The sequence below is a fragment of the Mugil cephalus genome, chromosome 14 (assembly GCF_022458985.1).
Source record: "Mugil cephalus isolate CIBA_MC_2020 chromosome 14, CIBA_Mcephalus_1.1, whole genome shotgun sequence".
NCBI classification, from domain to species: domain Eukaryota; kingdom Metazoa; phylum Chordata; class Actinopteri; order Mugiliformes; family Mugilidae; genus Mugil; species Mugil cephalus.
The window spans coordinates 23,335,322-23,354,240 of NC_061783.1; the positions used below are offsets into that span (position 1 = coordinate 23,335,322).

Genomic DNA, 18,919 nt, shown 5'->3' on the forward strand with positions numbered 1-18,919 from the left:
TTGCCGAAATTTTATTTGTTTTATTGAGTCAAGTTAAAACCACTGAAAGGTTTTCATGATGTACTATATTGATGCTAGAGTTCCAGTGGAAGGATTTGACTTTAACAAGACTGTGATGTCTAGATGACTGGGTCAGAACATCTCCTGAACTGCAGCTCTTGAGGGTTGCTCCTGGTCTGCAGTGGTCAGTACTAGGGATTTCCGATACTGACTTTTTGCCGATATCTGATAGCCGATTTTGTGCAAATTCTTAATTTCCAATTCCGATATCAACCAATATGGTATACCGATAAATGCAGTAGGCAGCAAGCAACGTGTTAGGCACACTAGCTACACTCTGTTGTTGCTTTCGCTCCGGGTGCGGTTTTATAAGGTCATCAATCGCGCGCCGGTAAATGTCTCAGGACCACACAAGCAGCAGCAGCTACGCGCAGCAGCACAACCCGGGCATCATGTTATCTGTTTTCATCATCGGTGGTAAAACTGATAACGATATGAACAGATTTTAAAAAAATTGGCTAATATCGGCCGATTTTATTGGTTGGCTGATATTATCAGACATCCCTAGTCAGTACCTATCAACAGTGGTCCAAGAAAGAGAAGAACATATGTGGTTTAAACGTAGTATCAGCTCCAACAGTTACTGCAGACTTGTCCTTGTTATTGGTGATCTGGTGTAATCCCTGCCACGTCCTCTGTTGGTTGTTGTGTGTCAAATTGTCCTCATCATCGCTTTGTTAGGTTACTCAGGTTTTCCCTTGTCTTGTTGTCCTGGTCAACCAGGATGAGGTTGTGAGATATCAGAAGAGTTTATATTGTACTTGTCACCCACAGTTTTTAATTGGTATGAATCTGAATCAGTTTGTCAGCAGTTATCTGTTCAGTATTTGATATAAGAACCAGTGGTCTCTCTGTCTCTCTGTGTCTCCAAGATCTGAACATGTCCATCAGCTGTGAGAGAACTTTCACACATAGTTTACGTATTTTATTAGTGGTTTGAGTGTTTTTCCTGATGGTGTGTCAGCTGGGATGAGGAGCAGTGAGAGATGGTCTGACAGGTCTAGGTGAGGGAGGGGTACAGCTCTGTATACATGCTTCATGTTAGTCTACACATGGTCTACAGTGTTCTTCCCTCTGGAGGAACATTAAACCTGTTGTACAAACTAAGGAAGCACAGTCTTTATTCATTCATCTACATGATAGAAAGCTCCACATTCTCTACAGAAAGGACCTTGTGGAGATCTTGTTTCTTCATCTTTGTCTCAAAGCTCCAAGAATAAAGTTTGTTTGCTGTGTGTGTAGATGTAGTTTGAGTTCATCACTCATGATGACACTGAGCTTTAACTGATTCTGAGTCTAAGAGAATATTTTCTGTCATTTTGTAAAGATTGAGATGTTTTCTGATGCTGTTCTTTGTCTTCATGTTCCAGTATGAAGCAGAGGTCAGAGGTCATGACTGAACTTAGACTCTGGAACAATTTAACTTTGGCTCCTCTTGAGTCCAGTCACATAAGGACCTGGAACTGATCTGAATGGATGGAGAGAAGCTGTGATGGAGGAAGTAATCTGATTACTACCAAGATCATGTTCAGTTTGTTAACTTGTTGTGATACATGTTCAAATTAACTCATGTTGTGAGGACATTAATTAAATTATGGAGAAACTTCATGTTAAAATGAATAAATATGATGATGAGTGTGTTAACAGTCAATGTAAATTCATCTGTTAGTGTTCAGTGAACTGTATCAGTCTCTGCAGTAGCTTCCAGCTGCAACAGTCACTTCAGTTTCTGTTCAGTCTGACTGAGGGAGGTTTTTGTACGACGCTTTTTCACTGTGTGAACACATCCTGACTGTTGATGTAGTGATAACTCTGACAGTAATAAACTGCTGCATCTTCAGTCTGGACTCCACTGATGGTCAGAGTGAAATCAGAGTTTGATCCACTGCCTGAAAAACGATCTGGAATCCCCGATGCTCTACTGCTAGCATAATAAATGAGAAGTTTAGGGACTCCTCCATCTCTCTGTTGGTACCAGGCTAAATAGTGGTTGGAGCTGTGAACATAAACATCCTGACTGGTTCTACAGTTGATGGTGACGGTTCCTCCCAGAGCAGACCTCACTGATCCAGGCTGAGTCACTGTGACCTGGCCTCTGGACTCTGAGGATACAGAGACAAAAACATAAAGCAGCTTGATGGTTTTGTGGGCTTCATTTCAGAGGGACGGATATTGATAGAGGAGAGGAGTTTGATTCTCTGGACTTTACCTGTGAAGCAGCAGCAGAGGAGAGTCCAGATGAAGACGCAGATCAAAGTCATGTTTTTGATGAGGAGGATTTCTGTGGCTTCTGTTGTCATGAAGGACAGCTGTCAGTCATCCAGTCTTCAACTCTCAGGACTATAAACTCTCCCAGAGCACTGGAGCATGGTGCTGCTGATGCAAAGTCACTCTCTATGGAAATGCTCTGACTCTTTATTAAAATGTGTCAGTGATGATGTTTTAAATCAACATCTATAAATAAATTATTTCTAACACAGTTCATCATCATGTGGTGCTGATATTTTCCAGTTCAGACAAATATTAAACAATGGTTCCTGTTACTATTAACCATGTTTTTTTTAAATTGAGGCCCATTTGCAGATGGATTTCTGCAGATGGAGGAAACTAAAACTTTTGAATGAGGAGTAATTTTGATGCTGGTGTTCATTAATTGATGCTGATGTTTCTGTAGATGGAGACACCAACAACTTTGTCACTATGCAGATGATACAGTAGGTTATTAAACTAGTTTCTCTGTCTTTCTGTCTCTTTTTGTCATATTTTCCTTCTCATAATGATCCACTCCATGTTTTCAGAGAATAAAGATGTTTATCTTCAAATCTCAGACATCTCCAGAAGTCTCATTCAGTTAAAATTCCTCAAAGATTGAAGCAATCCTGGAATAACGTTATAGAGGTGACTGTTTTAGGATAACTTAAAACAAATCATCTCACATAAATACCTTCAACTGGAACAGAGAGAGAACTGATGACAAAGACCCAGAGAGATCATAGTTGTCCACTTTTAGCTTCTCTTCAGTGACTAAGTGTAAAATCTTCCTCCTTATTGTCAAGACTGGTAAAGACCAAGCTCCATGGTGTCTTTTAGCTGTTATTATTTTGAAAGCTTCTTCCTTGGTGTTTCTTGTCCTGCTTCACTTCCTGTTTGTGTTTTCCCTCTGATTAAATGATGCTTTCTCCTTGTGTGTTCCTCCTCATTAGTCTCACCTGGGTCTCCTTAGTCTTAGTGTGTATATATAGTCCTGTCTTTCTCTTTCTCTTCGTCCTGTCGTCTGTTGATTTATGCTCTTCTTCATTGTTCCAACAATGTAATATTTGTTCACACGATTGTAGTGGTATGAGGCACCACTGTCTTGAATACTTCCGGTTCACCCTGCGGGTGAAGTTGGGACGCCAAGCAGAGTAAGACTGGTACTGAATAATCCCGGCTGATTAGCCACGGCTGCCTCGCCACTTCGCTGCTGCTGCCTTGCTACTGCTACTTCGCTGCTCCTGTTAATTCGCTGCTCCTGACTTTGGGTTCTTGACGGCCGTTTTGGGTCGACCTGCTTCGCGCTGCTGGCCCGGGTTTTCTGCTGCTATTGCATGTGTGGCGGTGCGCGTTCGTGGGTGTGTGGCTACCGCTTGTGCTGGACATTACGAGCCCAGTCCGGACCCTCAGCCCCTAGTTTGGATTGCGTGTGTGTGTGAGTGTTTGCGTGTGTGCGTGAGTGCCCGCGTGTGTGTGCGTTTTAAATGTAATTCTCAAGGTGTGGTGTAATTTTGTTCATTTATTTATATTTTGTTTCTTTTTCTGATTAATAGTAAAGTTTATTGTGGTTATTTATTTTTTGGTTAAGTGGTTTGCTTTGCTTGAGTAAGGTGTCATTTTGGGAGTTTATTGTAATTATTTACGTTCTATTTGGGGGGAAAACTTCTTAATTTCAGCCCTCAGTTACTTGTCAGAAATGGATTAGTTACGATTACGGTTGAGTAGATATCTCTGGCCAGAGACTCTTTAATCTGTTTGTTAATTTGTTTGATTTTTGATTAATCTAATTGTATTATTCCTTAGTGTATTAATTGATTATTCTTTAATTCGTTTATATTGTGGGATATTGTTTGTTTTCCTTAAATTGTGAGCCCTGTTAACTGTGCTTTATTTTCCCTAGAGCTGGAGGTGGACGGTGGTGGTGGTTCTTCCCCGGGTGGTGTTGGTCCCCTGTGTGTGTGTGTGGTGGTCCCTGCTTATTTTGTGCGCTCCTCACGTTTTTTTGGTTGTGTGAGTGGGGTGCCCCCCCTTTTCATTTTTATTGTGGACGTCACTCCCCATGTTGGTTCCTCCTCCAGCCGGTAAGCCCCAGCTCGTATCCTTTTTCTCAGTTGGCTCCGTTTTTTTTATTATTTTCATTTTGTCCCATGCCTACTTTATTTTAGAGTGCCAAAATAAAGTTTTTGTATGTGATAATTGAACTCCGTCTCCTATTCTCCCTGATTTAACGAAACTGTGTCCTTTTGTAATCGTTGGTAATTGACCTTTAATACGGGTCCTTGGGCCCTAACCCAAGGTGGCGTTGTCGGTTGTATACAAAAGAGAAAAGAGTTTTGAGATATAACTGAGTAAATTATCCCTCGTGTTGCCACACTATTATCATGTTTCCTAACTCTCCACAGTCTAGCTAAGGTATTTCATGTACATCTGTCTTGTTGGTTTGACATTAAACTGACATTAACATGAGGCAGTGAGTACCTGTGACTCGTGGAAGGGGGCGCTAGCGAGTCACTGGTTCTGCTGTCGTTCTTCTTCTACGCTGGGTCAGGTTCAGGGTTGCGGTCCATTCATTTTTATTTTTCTCTGGCTGAATGCCAAAGATGTTAGTTTGTATATCTCAGCTTAAACACTTCTCAAATCTGGACTTTGAGTCATAACTGGAAGTGGTGAATGATGGAAGAGTCTCTATTCAAAATGGATCAACTTTTTTCTTTCTTTTTTTACATTGGGTTCTCTCCATTGTGTTGAATGAGTAAATGCTCTTTTTCTCTGTCTCTTTTTTTGCTTTTTCTCTGCACTGCAACAGATCTAATGTTCTTCTTTGGCCAAATATGGACCTAAATATGTGTGTAAAGGATGCAGGTATGAGATATGAAACATAATCAGTTGGTGTGGAAGAAGATGATTGAATGGTGAATTTAAGGTATTCCATTCTGTTCATATTTATAAATCTGACTATGAAAGAGTGACTGTCCCCCTCGTACCTCACCATCACTGATGCACATAGTTTTGACTTGAAGCTGGATGATTGAATGTGGTGATACTTTGATTTAGGAACATTTGGACCTCACACGTCATCCAAGCTTTCTGGTTGGATAAAATTCAGGTCTGTTTGTGACATCATCTGAACATGATTAGATGGAGAACAACACAGTGTCCGCATGATTTAAATTGCTCCGAGTTGTATCTCCACCAATTCAAGAACACCATTTGTTTATTATTATTCTCCACCATAAATGTTACTGACATAAATCCATCGGGTCCAGCTCCATGGAACAGTGACATGACAGAGGACGATAGAGGACATGGAAACAGAAGGTCAACACTTTGTACTCATGACCTCTTTTTATATCACATGGAAACATGAATCTGTTTTGAGACTCATATTTTAACCCACTTCATTTTAACGGTCAAAGGCAAGTTTTAGGTCTGTGTTAGTGTTCAGTGAACTGTATCAGTCTCTGCAGTAGCTTCCAGCTGCAACAGTCACTTCAGTTTCTGTTCAGTCTGACTGAGGGAGGTTTTTGTACGACGCTTTTTCACTGTGTGAACGAGTGTTTGCTGTTGATGTAGAATTGACCCGTACAGTAATACACTTCTGCATCTTCAGCCTGGACTCCACTGATGGTCAGAGTGAAGTCAGAGTTTGATCCACTGCCTGAAAAACGACCTGGAATCCCTGATGCTCTATTGCTAGCAGCATAAATGAGAAGTTTAGGAACTCCTCCATCTCTCTGTTGGTACCAGGAAAAATGGTTACTATAAATACTCTGACTGGTTCTACATCTGATGGTGACGGTTCCTCCCAGACCAGACCTCACTGATCCAGGCTGAGTCACTGTGACCTGGCCTCTGGACTCTGAGGATACAGAGACAAAAACATAAAGCAGCTTGATGGTTTTGTGGGCTTCATTTCAGAGGGACGGATGTTGATAGAGGAGAGGAGTTTGATTCTCTGGACTTTACCTGTGAAGCAGCAGCAGAGGAGAGTCCAGATGAGGACGCAGATCAAAGTCATGTTTTTGATGAGGAGGATTTCTGTGGCTTGTGTTGTCATGAAGGACAACTGTCAGTCATCCAGTCTTCAACTCTCAGGACTATAAACTCTCCCAGAGCACTGGAGCATGGTGCTGCTGATGCAAAGTCACTCTCTATGGAAATGCTCTGAGTGACTCCAACAGGGACTTGGATCACTCTGATCATGATGTTGATCAATGGATCAATCACTTCATTCTTGGATATTGATCAGGAAGTTGTTGAAAGATTTTACAATTTTACTTTTAAATATAACTTTTAAAATGTCTCTCATTCTCCGTTCATTTTTGAATAAGTTTATTTTTTTTTAGATCAGTCAGTTCTCAGTGTTGATCTGTAGTTATATTAATATTCAATACATGTGGGTTTTTTATCTGTATGAATGAATAAAATGTCTTGCATGTGCATGTTATAATATTACCAATTCTATAAATATTTCTGTCACAGAATTCAATGAAAGTCAAATGAGACATTTTAAAAGTAATTTAATATGAAATTAATTCAAAATGAAAACATAAATTCCTTAAATTTGTTCTACTGTGTTATTTCCAGTTTTCATAATGATCCAAACAGTGAATCATTGAGTTGAGTTTGTTTGTTTCAGAGTCAGAGAGCCGTGTCTCTCTACAGTCAGAGGTTTTTGTACGGCGCCTCAATGAGTTTGTATCACTGTGGTGGACGTTCGGTGGAGGAACCAGACTGGAAGTTGGAAGTAAGTCAAACTTAAATCTGTTTTATTTTAGGAGTTATTCTCTCTTTTTATAGACTGGACTTTTTATTCAGGAAACCTAAACATCTTTCCATGTAATATTTTTATATTTATATTTCTGCAACAAGAGAAAAAGTTGACTTCAGATATTTCAAACTCATATCAATGAATCTAAAACATAAGTGTGGTTCAGAGGATAAATCCTTCTTTGTGGTTTTAATGGTAAAGTTTAATTTTGAGGGCTTGTAGGTTTAGTTCAGTCTGACAGAGTCAGAGAGCCGTGTCTCTCTACAGTCAGAGGTTTTTGTACGGCGCCTCAATGAGTTTATATCACTGTGGTATACGTTCGGTGGAGGAACCAGACTGGAAGTTGGAAGTAAGTTTCTACTGTATTTAATACTAAATACTAGGTTGTAGATTCATCTTGTTTTAGTCTTGATGTGTTTCTCTCTCCTCATGGAGGCTAACTCAGATCAGCTTTGATCACGTTTGATTTTCACGTTTGTGTCAAAGTTAAATTTCAAAGCTTGAAGTGTAGAAAGGATGAAAGTTGATTCCTCCTATGATCAGTTTCTAATGTGACATCAAAATAACTGTTGTTAGGATGGATTCAATCTGACTTTCTTCAAGTCAAACTGGACAGAGTGAAGATAAAGATGGGGATTTGTAAATGTCTTTTTATTTCACGTTGACTTTGAAATCATGTCGACAGTTTGTTAAATCATGAAGATCATTTTGTGGCAGTGAGCTGCTTTTCTCTGCTTGTTTCCACTAAATCCTTTAAAGTCATGTATGGTTGACATGCTGATGATGTTGAGGCCAAAGTTTTCTTGGAAATGTTGAGACATGTTGTTTAGTTTCCAGTGTAGTTGGACATATTTCAGGTCAAAGTGGATGATGATTGTCTCTGTGCTGATATGCATGAGAGCTTTCTGAAAGGGAAGTGAAACAATGTGTGAGTGAATGAGTGGTGGAGCAGAAAAAGCATCTGACAGAAACTTGTCCAACTCTCTCACAGTAAAGGTGTCCAAGTGTCTGCTGTTTGATTGACAGCTGTGTGCTCCCTGTCCTCCTAGGTGATGTCCGTCCCTCCCTGACGGTGCTGCCTCCCTCCGTGGAGGAGCTGGACCAGGGGAAGGCCACGCTCATGTGCCTGGCCAACAAGGGCTTCCCCTCAGACTGGAGTCTGTCCTGGAAGGTGGACGGCAGCAGCAGCATCAGCAACGGGGAGCAGAGCAGGAGCCCCGGGGTGCTGCAGAAGGACGGCCACTACAGCTGGAGCAGCACCCTGAGGCTCCCTGCAGACCAGTGGAGGAAGGTGGTCTCTGTGACCTGTGAGGCCAGCCAGGGCTCCCAGACTCCGCTCTCAGAGACACTGAGGAGAGACCAGTGTTCCCAGTCCTGACCTGACTCACTGGGACTCTCACACTGCTTTCACTCTCTCTCTGCTCTCTGGCTTTTCTTTCACATCTTCCAATAACAGGATTTACTGGCTTCTTGCTGTGTTTCAATGTTGTTTCACTGCTTCTAAATAATAAAGATCTGCTCATCAACTCACTTCTTCTCATGTCGACTCTTTTCAATCATTTTCTCTCAGTGACGAGGAGAAAAACTGAGATGATCAAACAGTTTGTGACTGAGTAAAGGAAGTGTAAGGTTCCATCATTTCTATCTCTATTCAGAATCCTGTTGATAAACTCACTGAAACAAAGTGAACGTCCAGATATTCATTCTAGTCTCAATCAATCTGAACGTCTCATGTCTCTAAAAGGTTTCTGATCCAGTCAGAGCAGATCTGTCTGGAATAATATACCTTTGTGAACACCTCATGATAGATCATCCAGTCATCTCACTGTTTCATTCATTAACTCACTAGTAGAACCTCCCTGGCCATTTCATTAGGTACACTAGTGACATCAGTCCTGCTCTAAATCTAGTCTCCATGAAGGTTGATGTGTTCAGTTTTAGTTTCTAATGACTGAGATGTTGATTCAACAATGTTTTCATTTTGTACAACTATTGAACTGACACATGTTCCTAATATTTTGACACTGTAGTTAGTGGGCTTGGCTAAATAAGAGAAACACTTTCAATTCGATCCAGTTTAACAGCATCACAATGACCATCCAGGTAAATCACTAACCTTTGTGTTAATGTTTCTACAACAACTCAACATCATTTAGATCAGAATGGCTTAACTGGTACCTAATGAACTGGACAGGGAGTGTATATATCAGCCACATTCAGTTTCCAGACTGTCTCATGTGTTCATGTGTTCACTGAATGTGCATTTTGCTTCTCATTTTGGATAAGTTTAATAACTATAAATTAAGGTTTCATTTGATAACTTTCAGTTTTTCTCTATAAATTTATGTTTTCATTCTTTAATATTAACTGTAACATTCTGACTCTTTAAGGTTTTACTTCATTACAATGATGAAGTGATGTGATAAACTGAAAGCTGATCTGAACTAATTGTCTATTAGACACTAATAATGAGTAGAGACATCTGCTACTGTCCATGATAACACACACTTTGACAATTAATGAATAAATGTGTTTTAGATGTTTTTCTTTTTAACTGTCACTGTTAAATAAAATGTATAAATAGGAGTCTATGATCTTTATCAAGTTTTTAACCAACGTCCGGTTTGTGTGTTCAGTGAACTGTATCAGTCTCTGTAGTAGCTTCCAGCTGCAACTGTCACTTCAGTTTCTGTTCAGTCTGACTGAGGGAGGTTTTTGTATGACGCTTTTTCACTGTGTGAATGTAGCTTTACTGTTCAGCCAGTAATGACTCCGACAGTAATAAACTCCACCATCATCAACCTGAACTCCACTGATGGTCAGAGTGAAGTCAACTCCATTTCCTGCTCCACTTCCACTGAATCTGGAGGAGATTCCTGAAAATGTGCTTGTTGTTAAGTAGATCAGGAGTTTAGGAGCTTCTCCAGGTTTCTGATGGTACCAGGACAGGTAGTATTGAGAACCAGAGTAGTGGGGCAGTCTTTGACTGGCCTTACAGTCAATAGAGACAGTCTGACCAAGCTGCACTGATTTGGCTGCTGACTGAGTCAAGACAAAATTTTGTCCAACAGACCCTGAGGAGAGAGAAGAAACACTGGACATGAGATGATGAGGAGAAACTCAGCTACACTCCAAATGACTTTCACATGACAGAAAGAGGATTTTCCTCACCCTGAATGAAGCAGAGGAGAGTCCAGATGAGGACGCAGATCAAAGTCATGTTTTTGATGAGGAGGATTTCTGTGGCTTCTGTTGTCATGAAGGACAGCTGTCAGTCATCCAGTCTTCAACTCTCAGGACTATAAACTCTCCCAGAGCACTGGAGCATGGTGCTGCTGATGCAAAGTCACTCTCTATGGAAATGCTCTCAGTCACTTGTAATGTGTTTTTTCATTTGTGTGGTTATATGGTGAGGTGTAATTTAAATTTGCTTAATTGTAAGGTGTTTTTTTTTTTTTTTCTCCTGATATTTATTGAATGGTGCATTTTAGAATAGAATTAAGCAGAAAATAAACACAAGTAACAGCAGCTTTTAGAGCAGGGCCAATGGAAAAGGAAGAGTGGTCATATATATCAGACTGTATTAACATACTGTATATGTCTGTACAAAACTGCTGAGCAGTGGTTGTTCAGAACTATGTACAGTTGACCTGACATCTTCACTATTTTTTTTGACAAAGTAGCGTTTTAACATTTAATCAGTGGTGCTGTACATTCTGATGACTGTGTGGACAAAGGACCTCCTGAACCTCTCAGTCCTGTAGTGTAGTGAGAGAAGTCTCCCACTATTGCTGCATCTCTTCCCCTCCAGGATGTCATGAAGGGGTGGGGGGCTGATGTTGTCCAGGATGGACGGTACTGTGTTGCATGTGCCCCTCTCAACAATAGTCTCCAGTGAGTCCAGCTTCCTGCCATTCAGAGACCCAGCCTTCTCAACCAGTCTGTCCAGTCTCTCAGAGGTCCTTTGAGTCATACTGAGTCATGATCATAACATGAGTCATAACCTTTGTATTTGTTACTTCCAACAGGGACTTATTTGGTGTGAACCATAGTGTCAGCTAGATATTGATGTAGTCAGTTCAGTAGTAGAGGAGGTTGTTAATCAGCTTCATCTGCTTTGGTGTTAATTACCAACAGGTCCACTAGAGGGGCAGCAATAAGATGAACTCCTAAACAAAAAGATTTTTGTATGTATCTAGGGTCAGTGTCACTACTGGTAGTATGAGGTGATACCTGGACCCTACAGAGGCTGAAAACGGGGTCCAACTCTGTCAGGATGAGACATCAGTTCCATCAATTAGACATTTGAATCAAAAGCATTTTTTCTTTTGGAAAATGTGGGATCAGTGGTGTAAAAGATCATAAATACAGTTAAAGGTCAAATAATGAATTCAAGTGTTTTTTTCAGCAAAACAAGAGAGAAACAAGGGTCAGTGTGAAACTTTTCTGAAGGTTTGATGTGTCCCAGCACAGTCTTGAGAGCATGGAGGAGAATCCAGGAGACAGACAGTTCCTCCAAGAGAGCTGGACAGGACTGTAGAAGGTCCTCCACCCATCAGCAGGACCAGTATCTGGTCCTTTGCACACGTACACATACAACAAGTATACGTGAAATTAAATGATTGTGCTTCTGAGTCAGTCTTTTTTTAAAATGAAAAAATAAATAAATAGTCCATGTTCTAAATAGCAAAGCTATCATTCTTTTAAACATAAACACTTGGTAAAGGTAAGAAAAAACAATAATAAATCTGAATGCACACAGTAGCGTGTTGCACATTGTGTTATAGCACTAGAATTATTGCACTTGTGGTGAAGAACAAAAAATGAATCTAAAAAAGTCATGTCTTAAAGTAGACTTAATATGTTAATAATTTAAAGTAAAATATCACCAGCGTTTGTGTCATTTTATGATTCATATTTGTATTTGTCAAACCTCTGTTGGTTTAGTTTCATTGCAGCTGTTGTTCAGTTCCTCTTAAGCTGAGGGAGGTTTTTGTACGACGGGTTTTCACTGTGTGAACGGGTAGCTGTTACTCTGCTGACAATAATAAACTCCTGAATCTTCAGCCTGAACTCTACTGATGGTCAAAGTGAAGTCAGATCCAGATCCACTTCCACTGAAACGATCTGAAACTCCAGACTGACGAGATGTAGCTCGATAAACAAGAAGTTTAGGAGTTTCTCCAGGTTTCTGAAGGTACCAGTGGAGCCAGCTACTGACACTTGAACTGGATCTACATGTGATGGAGACAGACTGTCCTGGAAGAACAGACTGAGATCCAGGAGACTGAGTCAGGATGATTTGTCCTGATGAACCTGGAAAAGATGAAAAAGAGGAGAAGAGTTATTTAGACAAATCCAGCTTGGAGAAAGATGATGAAGATCCAAACAGAAGAGGATGATTTGTTGAAGATGGAGAATAGATGGAAGAAGATGAATGCTGCTTGCTTCAGTGTTTCTCCATCATTGTGCTCAACCTGGTTGCATCCTGAAGCAGCAAAGTTTTCAGCAGAGAGTCTCACCCTGAACAAGGAGCCTCAGGGTGGCCAGCAGTAGAGTCAGTGACATCATCATTGTGCTGCCGGCGTGTCAGTGGCTGTGAAAGGCCTGGACAGCCACTGATCAACACTGGCCTCTTAACGGCTCGGAGCAGAGAGGCAGGACACATATGCAAACACACAGAGTCAGTCAGCTGCAGCTGGACAACACATGGCATCATGCTGTTTCCCTCTCACTGTTAATACTCCACATATTTACATATTCACATCATGACATGTGGAGGATATTGATGGTCTGCTAGGAAACTGATCCAGTGACTTGTGGACAGCTTGGTTCTGGAAGATTCTCTTTGTGATTATTCTTTAAATTAATATTAATGACTAAATGATTATTGATCACAAACATTTATGATGTTGATCTGTGTCTTCATTTTCACTTTTGATGAGATTTAAGAGAGACAACTGTGATCCACTATGAAGCTGAGATCAAAGGTCATCATTGATTTATCTCTTAATGACAGTTAAATAGGAGTCAGAAAATTCACCTTGACTTTTCATGTGATTAATACCTGCCTGAGATTTGGTGGATATGAAATGGAAATGATAAAATTTGACACTGGAAAAATAGCCTCTCTATGATAAGTCACTTATTTCTGACTTATAATGAATTCTATATTGAAAAATGCAGTGTATGGTGTGTATGAAGTTTTTAACCAACATCTGGTTTGTGTGTTCAGTGAACTGTATCAGTCTCTGCAGTAGCTTCCAGCTGCAACAGTCACTTCAGTTTCTGTTCAGTCTGACTGAGGGAGGTTTTTGTACGACGCTTTTTCACTGTGTGAACACATTCTGACTGTTGATGTAGTGATAACTCTGACAGTAATAAACTGCTGCATCTTCAGCCTGGACTCCACTGATGGTCAGAGTGAAGTCAGAGTTTGATCCACTGCCTGAAAAACGACCTGGAATCCCTGATTCTCTAGTGCTAGTATATTTAATGAGACGTTTAGGAACTCCTCCATCTCTCTGTTGGTACCAGAAAAAATTGTTTCCATAATTATTCTGACTGGTTCTACATCTGATGGTGACGGTTCCTCCCAGACCAGAGGTCACTGATCCAGGCTGAGTCACTGTGTACTGGCCTCTGGACTCTGAGGATACAGAGACAAAAACATAAAGCAGCTTGATGGTTTTGTTGGCTTCATTTCAGATGGACAGATGTTGATAGAGGAGAGGAGTTTGATTCCCTGGATTTTACCTGTGAAGCAGCAGCAGAGGAGAGTCCAGATGAGGACGCAGATCAAAGTCATGTTTTTGATGAGGAGGATTTCTGTGGCTTCTGTTGTCATGAAGGACAGCTGTCAGTCATCCAGTCTTCAACTCTCAGGACTATAAACTCTCCCAGAGCACTGGAGCATGGTGCTGCTGATGCAAAGTCACTCTCTATGGAAATGCTCTGAGTGACTCCAACAGGGACTTATTTGGTGTGAACCATAGTATCAGCTCTCTTCTCTAGTTGTTGCTGATCTTGTTGTGTTCTCTGTCACATACTCTGTGAGCTGTTATATGTCAAATTGTCCTACACATTTTTTTTTATATGCTCCTCTGTGTCTTTGATTCCTCTCCTCAGGTTTGCCCTAGCCATATTGTTGGGAGAGAGATAAATTGATCCATTCATTCAATAAGCAATCAAGGACACATGAGGAAACTCATGTCGTGTTTCCTCATGTGTCCTTGATTGCTTATTGATTTCTCCTGGTGCGATTGCCCTCATTAGTTTCACTCATTTCTTGTCCTTTTGTTCACTGTCAGGTTGATGTGTTCCTTCTTGTGTTGTCTCCTGGCCTTGTTCTCATCCTCTGTTGTTTCCTTGCCATGTTTCTGTGTTGTGGATTTTCGAGCCATGTTTCTTCAGTTTATTTTCGTCTTTGGATTTGCCTGGCTGTCTGCAGCACCTTCTGTTTGATTTTTGTTTATTTTTAAAAGGATAACCTTTGTCCTGAATCCCATGCCTCATCATTTGTCCTTCACTTGGGTCCTCCCTTTAAATCCTACAATTCTGTGACAAAACGTCGCGACCTGTAAAAGACCCAGCAGACTTTCTTTTGATGAAGCGGCTGAGAAAAGAAGGCGATTCAATTCAAATTACTGAACTTATACTTGAATACAAACCCTGGCGCACAAGAGATTTTCCACTCCTTTTGAGGACACTCGTCTTGCCATAAGGGACCTCGTGGTTTCCAGTGGAGGCAGACCTGCTGACAGGCGGCTCCAGATTGGCTGATCTGCCTATCACCAAGTCGCTTGTCCACAGCTAGCTGGCCACAGGCACCTGTCTCCACCACGAGAGTGACCACCGCTCCAGCCCCTGTCCCTGCTCATGTTCCTGTCATGATGGTGGCCATCCGCCTCTGTTCCTATCCCCACAACGCCCATACCTGGACCTTCGCAGTGCCACCCGTCCAACCCACCTCTGCGTTCCTGAGCAGCCGGCTGCACCTGTCTCCAACTGTCCTCTGACTCTACCACATTATTTTTAGACATTAGACATTTGCATCAAAAGCAGTTTTATTGGAAAACGTGGGATCAGTGATGTGAAAGATCCTAAATTCATATTTTTCACCAAAGCCAGATAGAAACCAGAGTCAGTGTGAAAGTTTTCTGAAGGTTCGATGTGTCCCAGCACAGTCTCAAGAGCATGGAGGAGATTCCAGGAGACAGAAAGTTCCTCCAAGAGAGCTGGACAGGACTGTAGAAGGTCCTCCACCCATCAGCAGGACCAGTGTGTGGTCCTTTGTACACTTACACATACAACAAGTATAAGTGAAATTAAATGATTGTGCTCCTGAGTCAGTCTTTTTTAAAAATCAAACAATAAATAAATAGTACATGTTCTAAATAGCAAAGCTATCATTCTTTTAAACATAAACACTTGGTAAAAGTAAGAAAGAAACAATAATAAATCTGAATGTACACAGTAGCGTATTGAACATCGTGTTATTGCACTAGAATTGTTGCACTTGTGGTGAGGAAAAAAAATTGATGGAAAATATTCATGTCTTAAACTAGACTTAATATGTTAATAATTTAAAGTAAAATATCACCAGCATTTGTGTCATTTTATGATTCATATTTGTATTTGTCAAACCTCTGTTGGTTTAGGTTTATTGCAGCTGTTGATCAGTTCCTCTTCAGCTGAGGGAGGTTTTTGTACGACGGTTTTTCACTGTGTGAACGGACGGCTGTAACCCTGCTGACAATAATAAACTCCTGAATCTTCAGTCTGAACTCTACTGATGGTCAAAGTGAAGACAGATCCAGAATAACTTCCACTGAAACGATCAGAAACTCCAGACTGACGAGATGTAGCTGTATAAATCATTAGTTTAGGAGTTTCTCCAGGTTCCTGAAGGTACCAGTGGAGGTAGCTAGCAACACTTGAACTGGATCTACATGTGATGGAGACAGACTGTCCTGGAAGAACAGACTGAGATCCAGGAGACTGAGTCAGGATGATTTGGATCACTTGGATCACTCTGATCATGATGTTGATCAATGGATCAATCACTTCATTGTTGGATATTGATCAGAAACGTGTCAGTGTTCATTTGTTTGTCTGTGACTTGAGGTCGACTGAAATAAATGATATATTTTTAATAATTCTCTTCATACAGATGTCTGCGTAACACTTGGAGTTAAATTAAATTAGTATTTTAATCATTAGATTTATTATGATCTCAGATAGACATGTGTTTGATACTTATTTAAATTGAGAGGATTTAATAAAGACATTTTCTATTAAATATTATTATTTATTTAACTTAACAATATGATAATAATGATTGTATTAATTAACTTTCATAATAAATAAAATAATCGAAATGATGTGAATCTGTTTTCAACACTTTAACCACTTATATCATGAACTGTGTGATCTGACAATGAGTTTATTGAGTTTGTTTGTTTCAGAGTCAGAGAGCCGTGTCTCTCTACAGTCAGAGGTTTTTGTACGGCGCCTCAATGAGTTTGTATCACTGTGGTGGACGTTCGGTGGAGGAACCAGACTGGAAGTTGGAAGTAAGTTTCTACTGTATTTAATACTAAATACAAGATTGAAGATTCATCTTGTTTTAGTCTTGATGTGTGTCTTTCTCCTCATGGAGGCTAACTCAGATCAGCTTTGATCACATTGGATTTTCACGTTTGTGTCAAAGTGAAATTTCAAAGCTTGAAGTGTAGAAAGGATGAAAGTTGATTCCTCCTATTCTCAGTATGTAATGTGACATCAAAATAACTGTTGTTAGGATGGATTCAATCAGACTTTCTTCAAGTCAAACTGGACAGAGTGAAGATAAAGATGGGGATTTGTAAATGTATTTTTATTTCACGTTGACTTTGAAATCATGTCGACAGTTTGTTAAATCATGAAGATCATTTTGTGGCAGTGAGCTGCTTTTCTCTGCTTGTTTCCACTAAATCCTTTAAAGTCGTGTATGGTTGACATGTTGATGATGTTGAAGCCAAAGTTTTCGTGGAAATGTTGAGACATGTGCTTGTTTAGTTTCCAGTGTAGTTGGACATATTTCAGGTCAAAGTGGATGATGATTGTCTCTGTGCTGATATGCATGAGAGCTTTCTGAAAGGGAAGTGAAACAATGTGTGAGTGAATGAGTGGTGGAGCAGAAAAAGCATCTGACAGAAACTTGTCCAACTCTCTCACACTTAAGGTGTCCAAGTGTCTGCTGTTTGATTGACAGCTGTGTGCTCCCTGTCCTCCTAGGTGATGTCCGTCCCTCCCTGACGGTGCTGCCTCCCTCCGTGGAGGAGCTGGACCAGGGGAAGGCCACGCTCATGTGCCTGGCCAACAAGGGCTTCCCCTCAGACTGGAGTCTGTCCTGGAAGGTGGACGGCAGCAGCAGCAGCATCAGCAACGGGGAGCAGAGCAGGAGCCCCGGGGTGCTGCAGAAGGACGGCCACTACAGCTGGAGCAGCACCCTGAGGCTCCCTGCAGACCAGTGGAGGAAGGTGGTCTCTGTGACCTGTGAGGCCAGCCAGGGCTCCCAGACTCCGCTCTCAGAGACACTGAGGAGAGACCAGTGTTCCCAGTCCTGACCTGACTCACTGGGACTCTCACACTGCTTTCACTCTCTCACTGCTCTCTGGCTTTTCTCTGTCTCTTTATTTCTATCTTGAGACCAACTCAACCACATTAATCTTCAGCTTCTCATGTTTTTTTTTCATGTTTTAAGACAATAAAGTTTCTTCTTCAAATCAGAAACTTCGTCTCCATTATCATGTTTTTTATTTTAATATTTGTTGGAATGTATGCCTTCACAGTCGCATTTGATCACTTAATTTAATTGTTCAATTACACAATGACATCATCTATTATCACTTTGCAGCTACTGTTTGAGGATCAGTGTCTCAGTATTAACTGAGGATATTTAGATTTTACACTAGAAATATCTTCAGAATCATATTCATTTTAACCAGTTGAAACAAACTATACTTTATCTCCAATAGATGTGATAATTAATAAATGAGGTTTTATTTTAATCTGAAGGAATTTGATAACTTTGCGGATTCCTCATAAATGTAAGTTTTAGTTGTTTAACAATAACTAGAGCATTTTGGAAAAAATGTTGATGTTTTCTGAGGAACTGAAAGTTACTATTTTCTATCAGAGAATAATAATGAGTTGGAGCACAGACATCTGCTACAATCAGAAAAATACATATGTTTAAACATCTCTAAAAGGTCTTCATATATCTTTGATTTTTATATGATCAAAATTAATGATTATTGATCACCACCATTTACAGTATGATATTGATCTGTGCCTTCAGTTTTATTTTTGATAGGATTCAAGTGAGGTCAAAGGTCATCACAATGATTTTTCTCTTGAACTGTTATAGTTAAATAGGATGTATAAAGCGGGAGAGAATCAGAAAGTCTTGTTTAAAAACAAATTAATGGGAAGATGAAGGTTTTGTGAAATATAATACAACATCATCAGCATATAAGTTGATTTGATGATGTTGTGAATGAGGCCTGAGATGTTGATGGATTTAAACTGCAACAATCAGGCTTCAATAAGCCTGTAGTGTCTGATAAACACGATTAATTAGTTTATTTTTGACAGATGCAGCGTATGATCTTCATGAAGTTTTTAACCAACGTCTGGTTTGTGTGTTCAGTGAACTGTATCAGTCTCTGCAGTAGCTTCCAGCTGCAACAGTCACTTCAGTTTCTGTTCAGTCTGACTGAGGGAGGTTTTTGTATGACGCTTTTTCACTGTGTGAACACATACTGACTGTTGATGTAGTGATCACTCTGA

The 18,919-nt window shown here is 40.4% G+C and overlaps 4 gene segments (V, D, J or C); 2 read left to right on the forward strand and 2 right to left on the reverse strand.

Annotated features, from left to right (window-relative positions):
* Positions 1-3,399: 3,399 nt before the first annotated feature.
* On the forward strand, positions 3,400-8,614 carry LOC125020326. The segment is given in 3 exon segments: positions 3,400-3,464; positions 7,011-7,060; positions 8,134-8,614. Coding segments are annotated over 3 exon segments (444 nt in total).
* A 1,200-nt stretch (positions 8,615-9,814) lies between these two features.
* LOC125020327 lies at positions 9,815-10,311 on the reverse strand. The segment is given in 2 exon segments: positions 9,815-10,158; positions 10,256-10,311. Coding segments are annotated over 2 exon segments (393 nt in total).
* A 1,757-nt stretch (positions 10,312-12,068) lies between these two features.
* On the reverse strand, positions 12,069-12,712 carry LOC125020430. The segment is given in 2 exon segments: positions 12,069-12,400; positions 12,607-12,712. Coding segments are annotated over 2 exon segments (360 nt in total).
* Positions 12,713-16,508: 3,796 nt separating this feature from the next.
* Positions 16,509-17,854, forward strand: LOC125020415. The segment is given in 2 exon segments: positions 16,509-16,659; positions 17,363-17,854. Coding segments are annotated over 2 exon segments (468 nt in total).
* Positions 17,855-18,919: the final 1,065 nt, after the last annotated feature.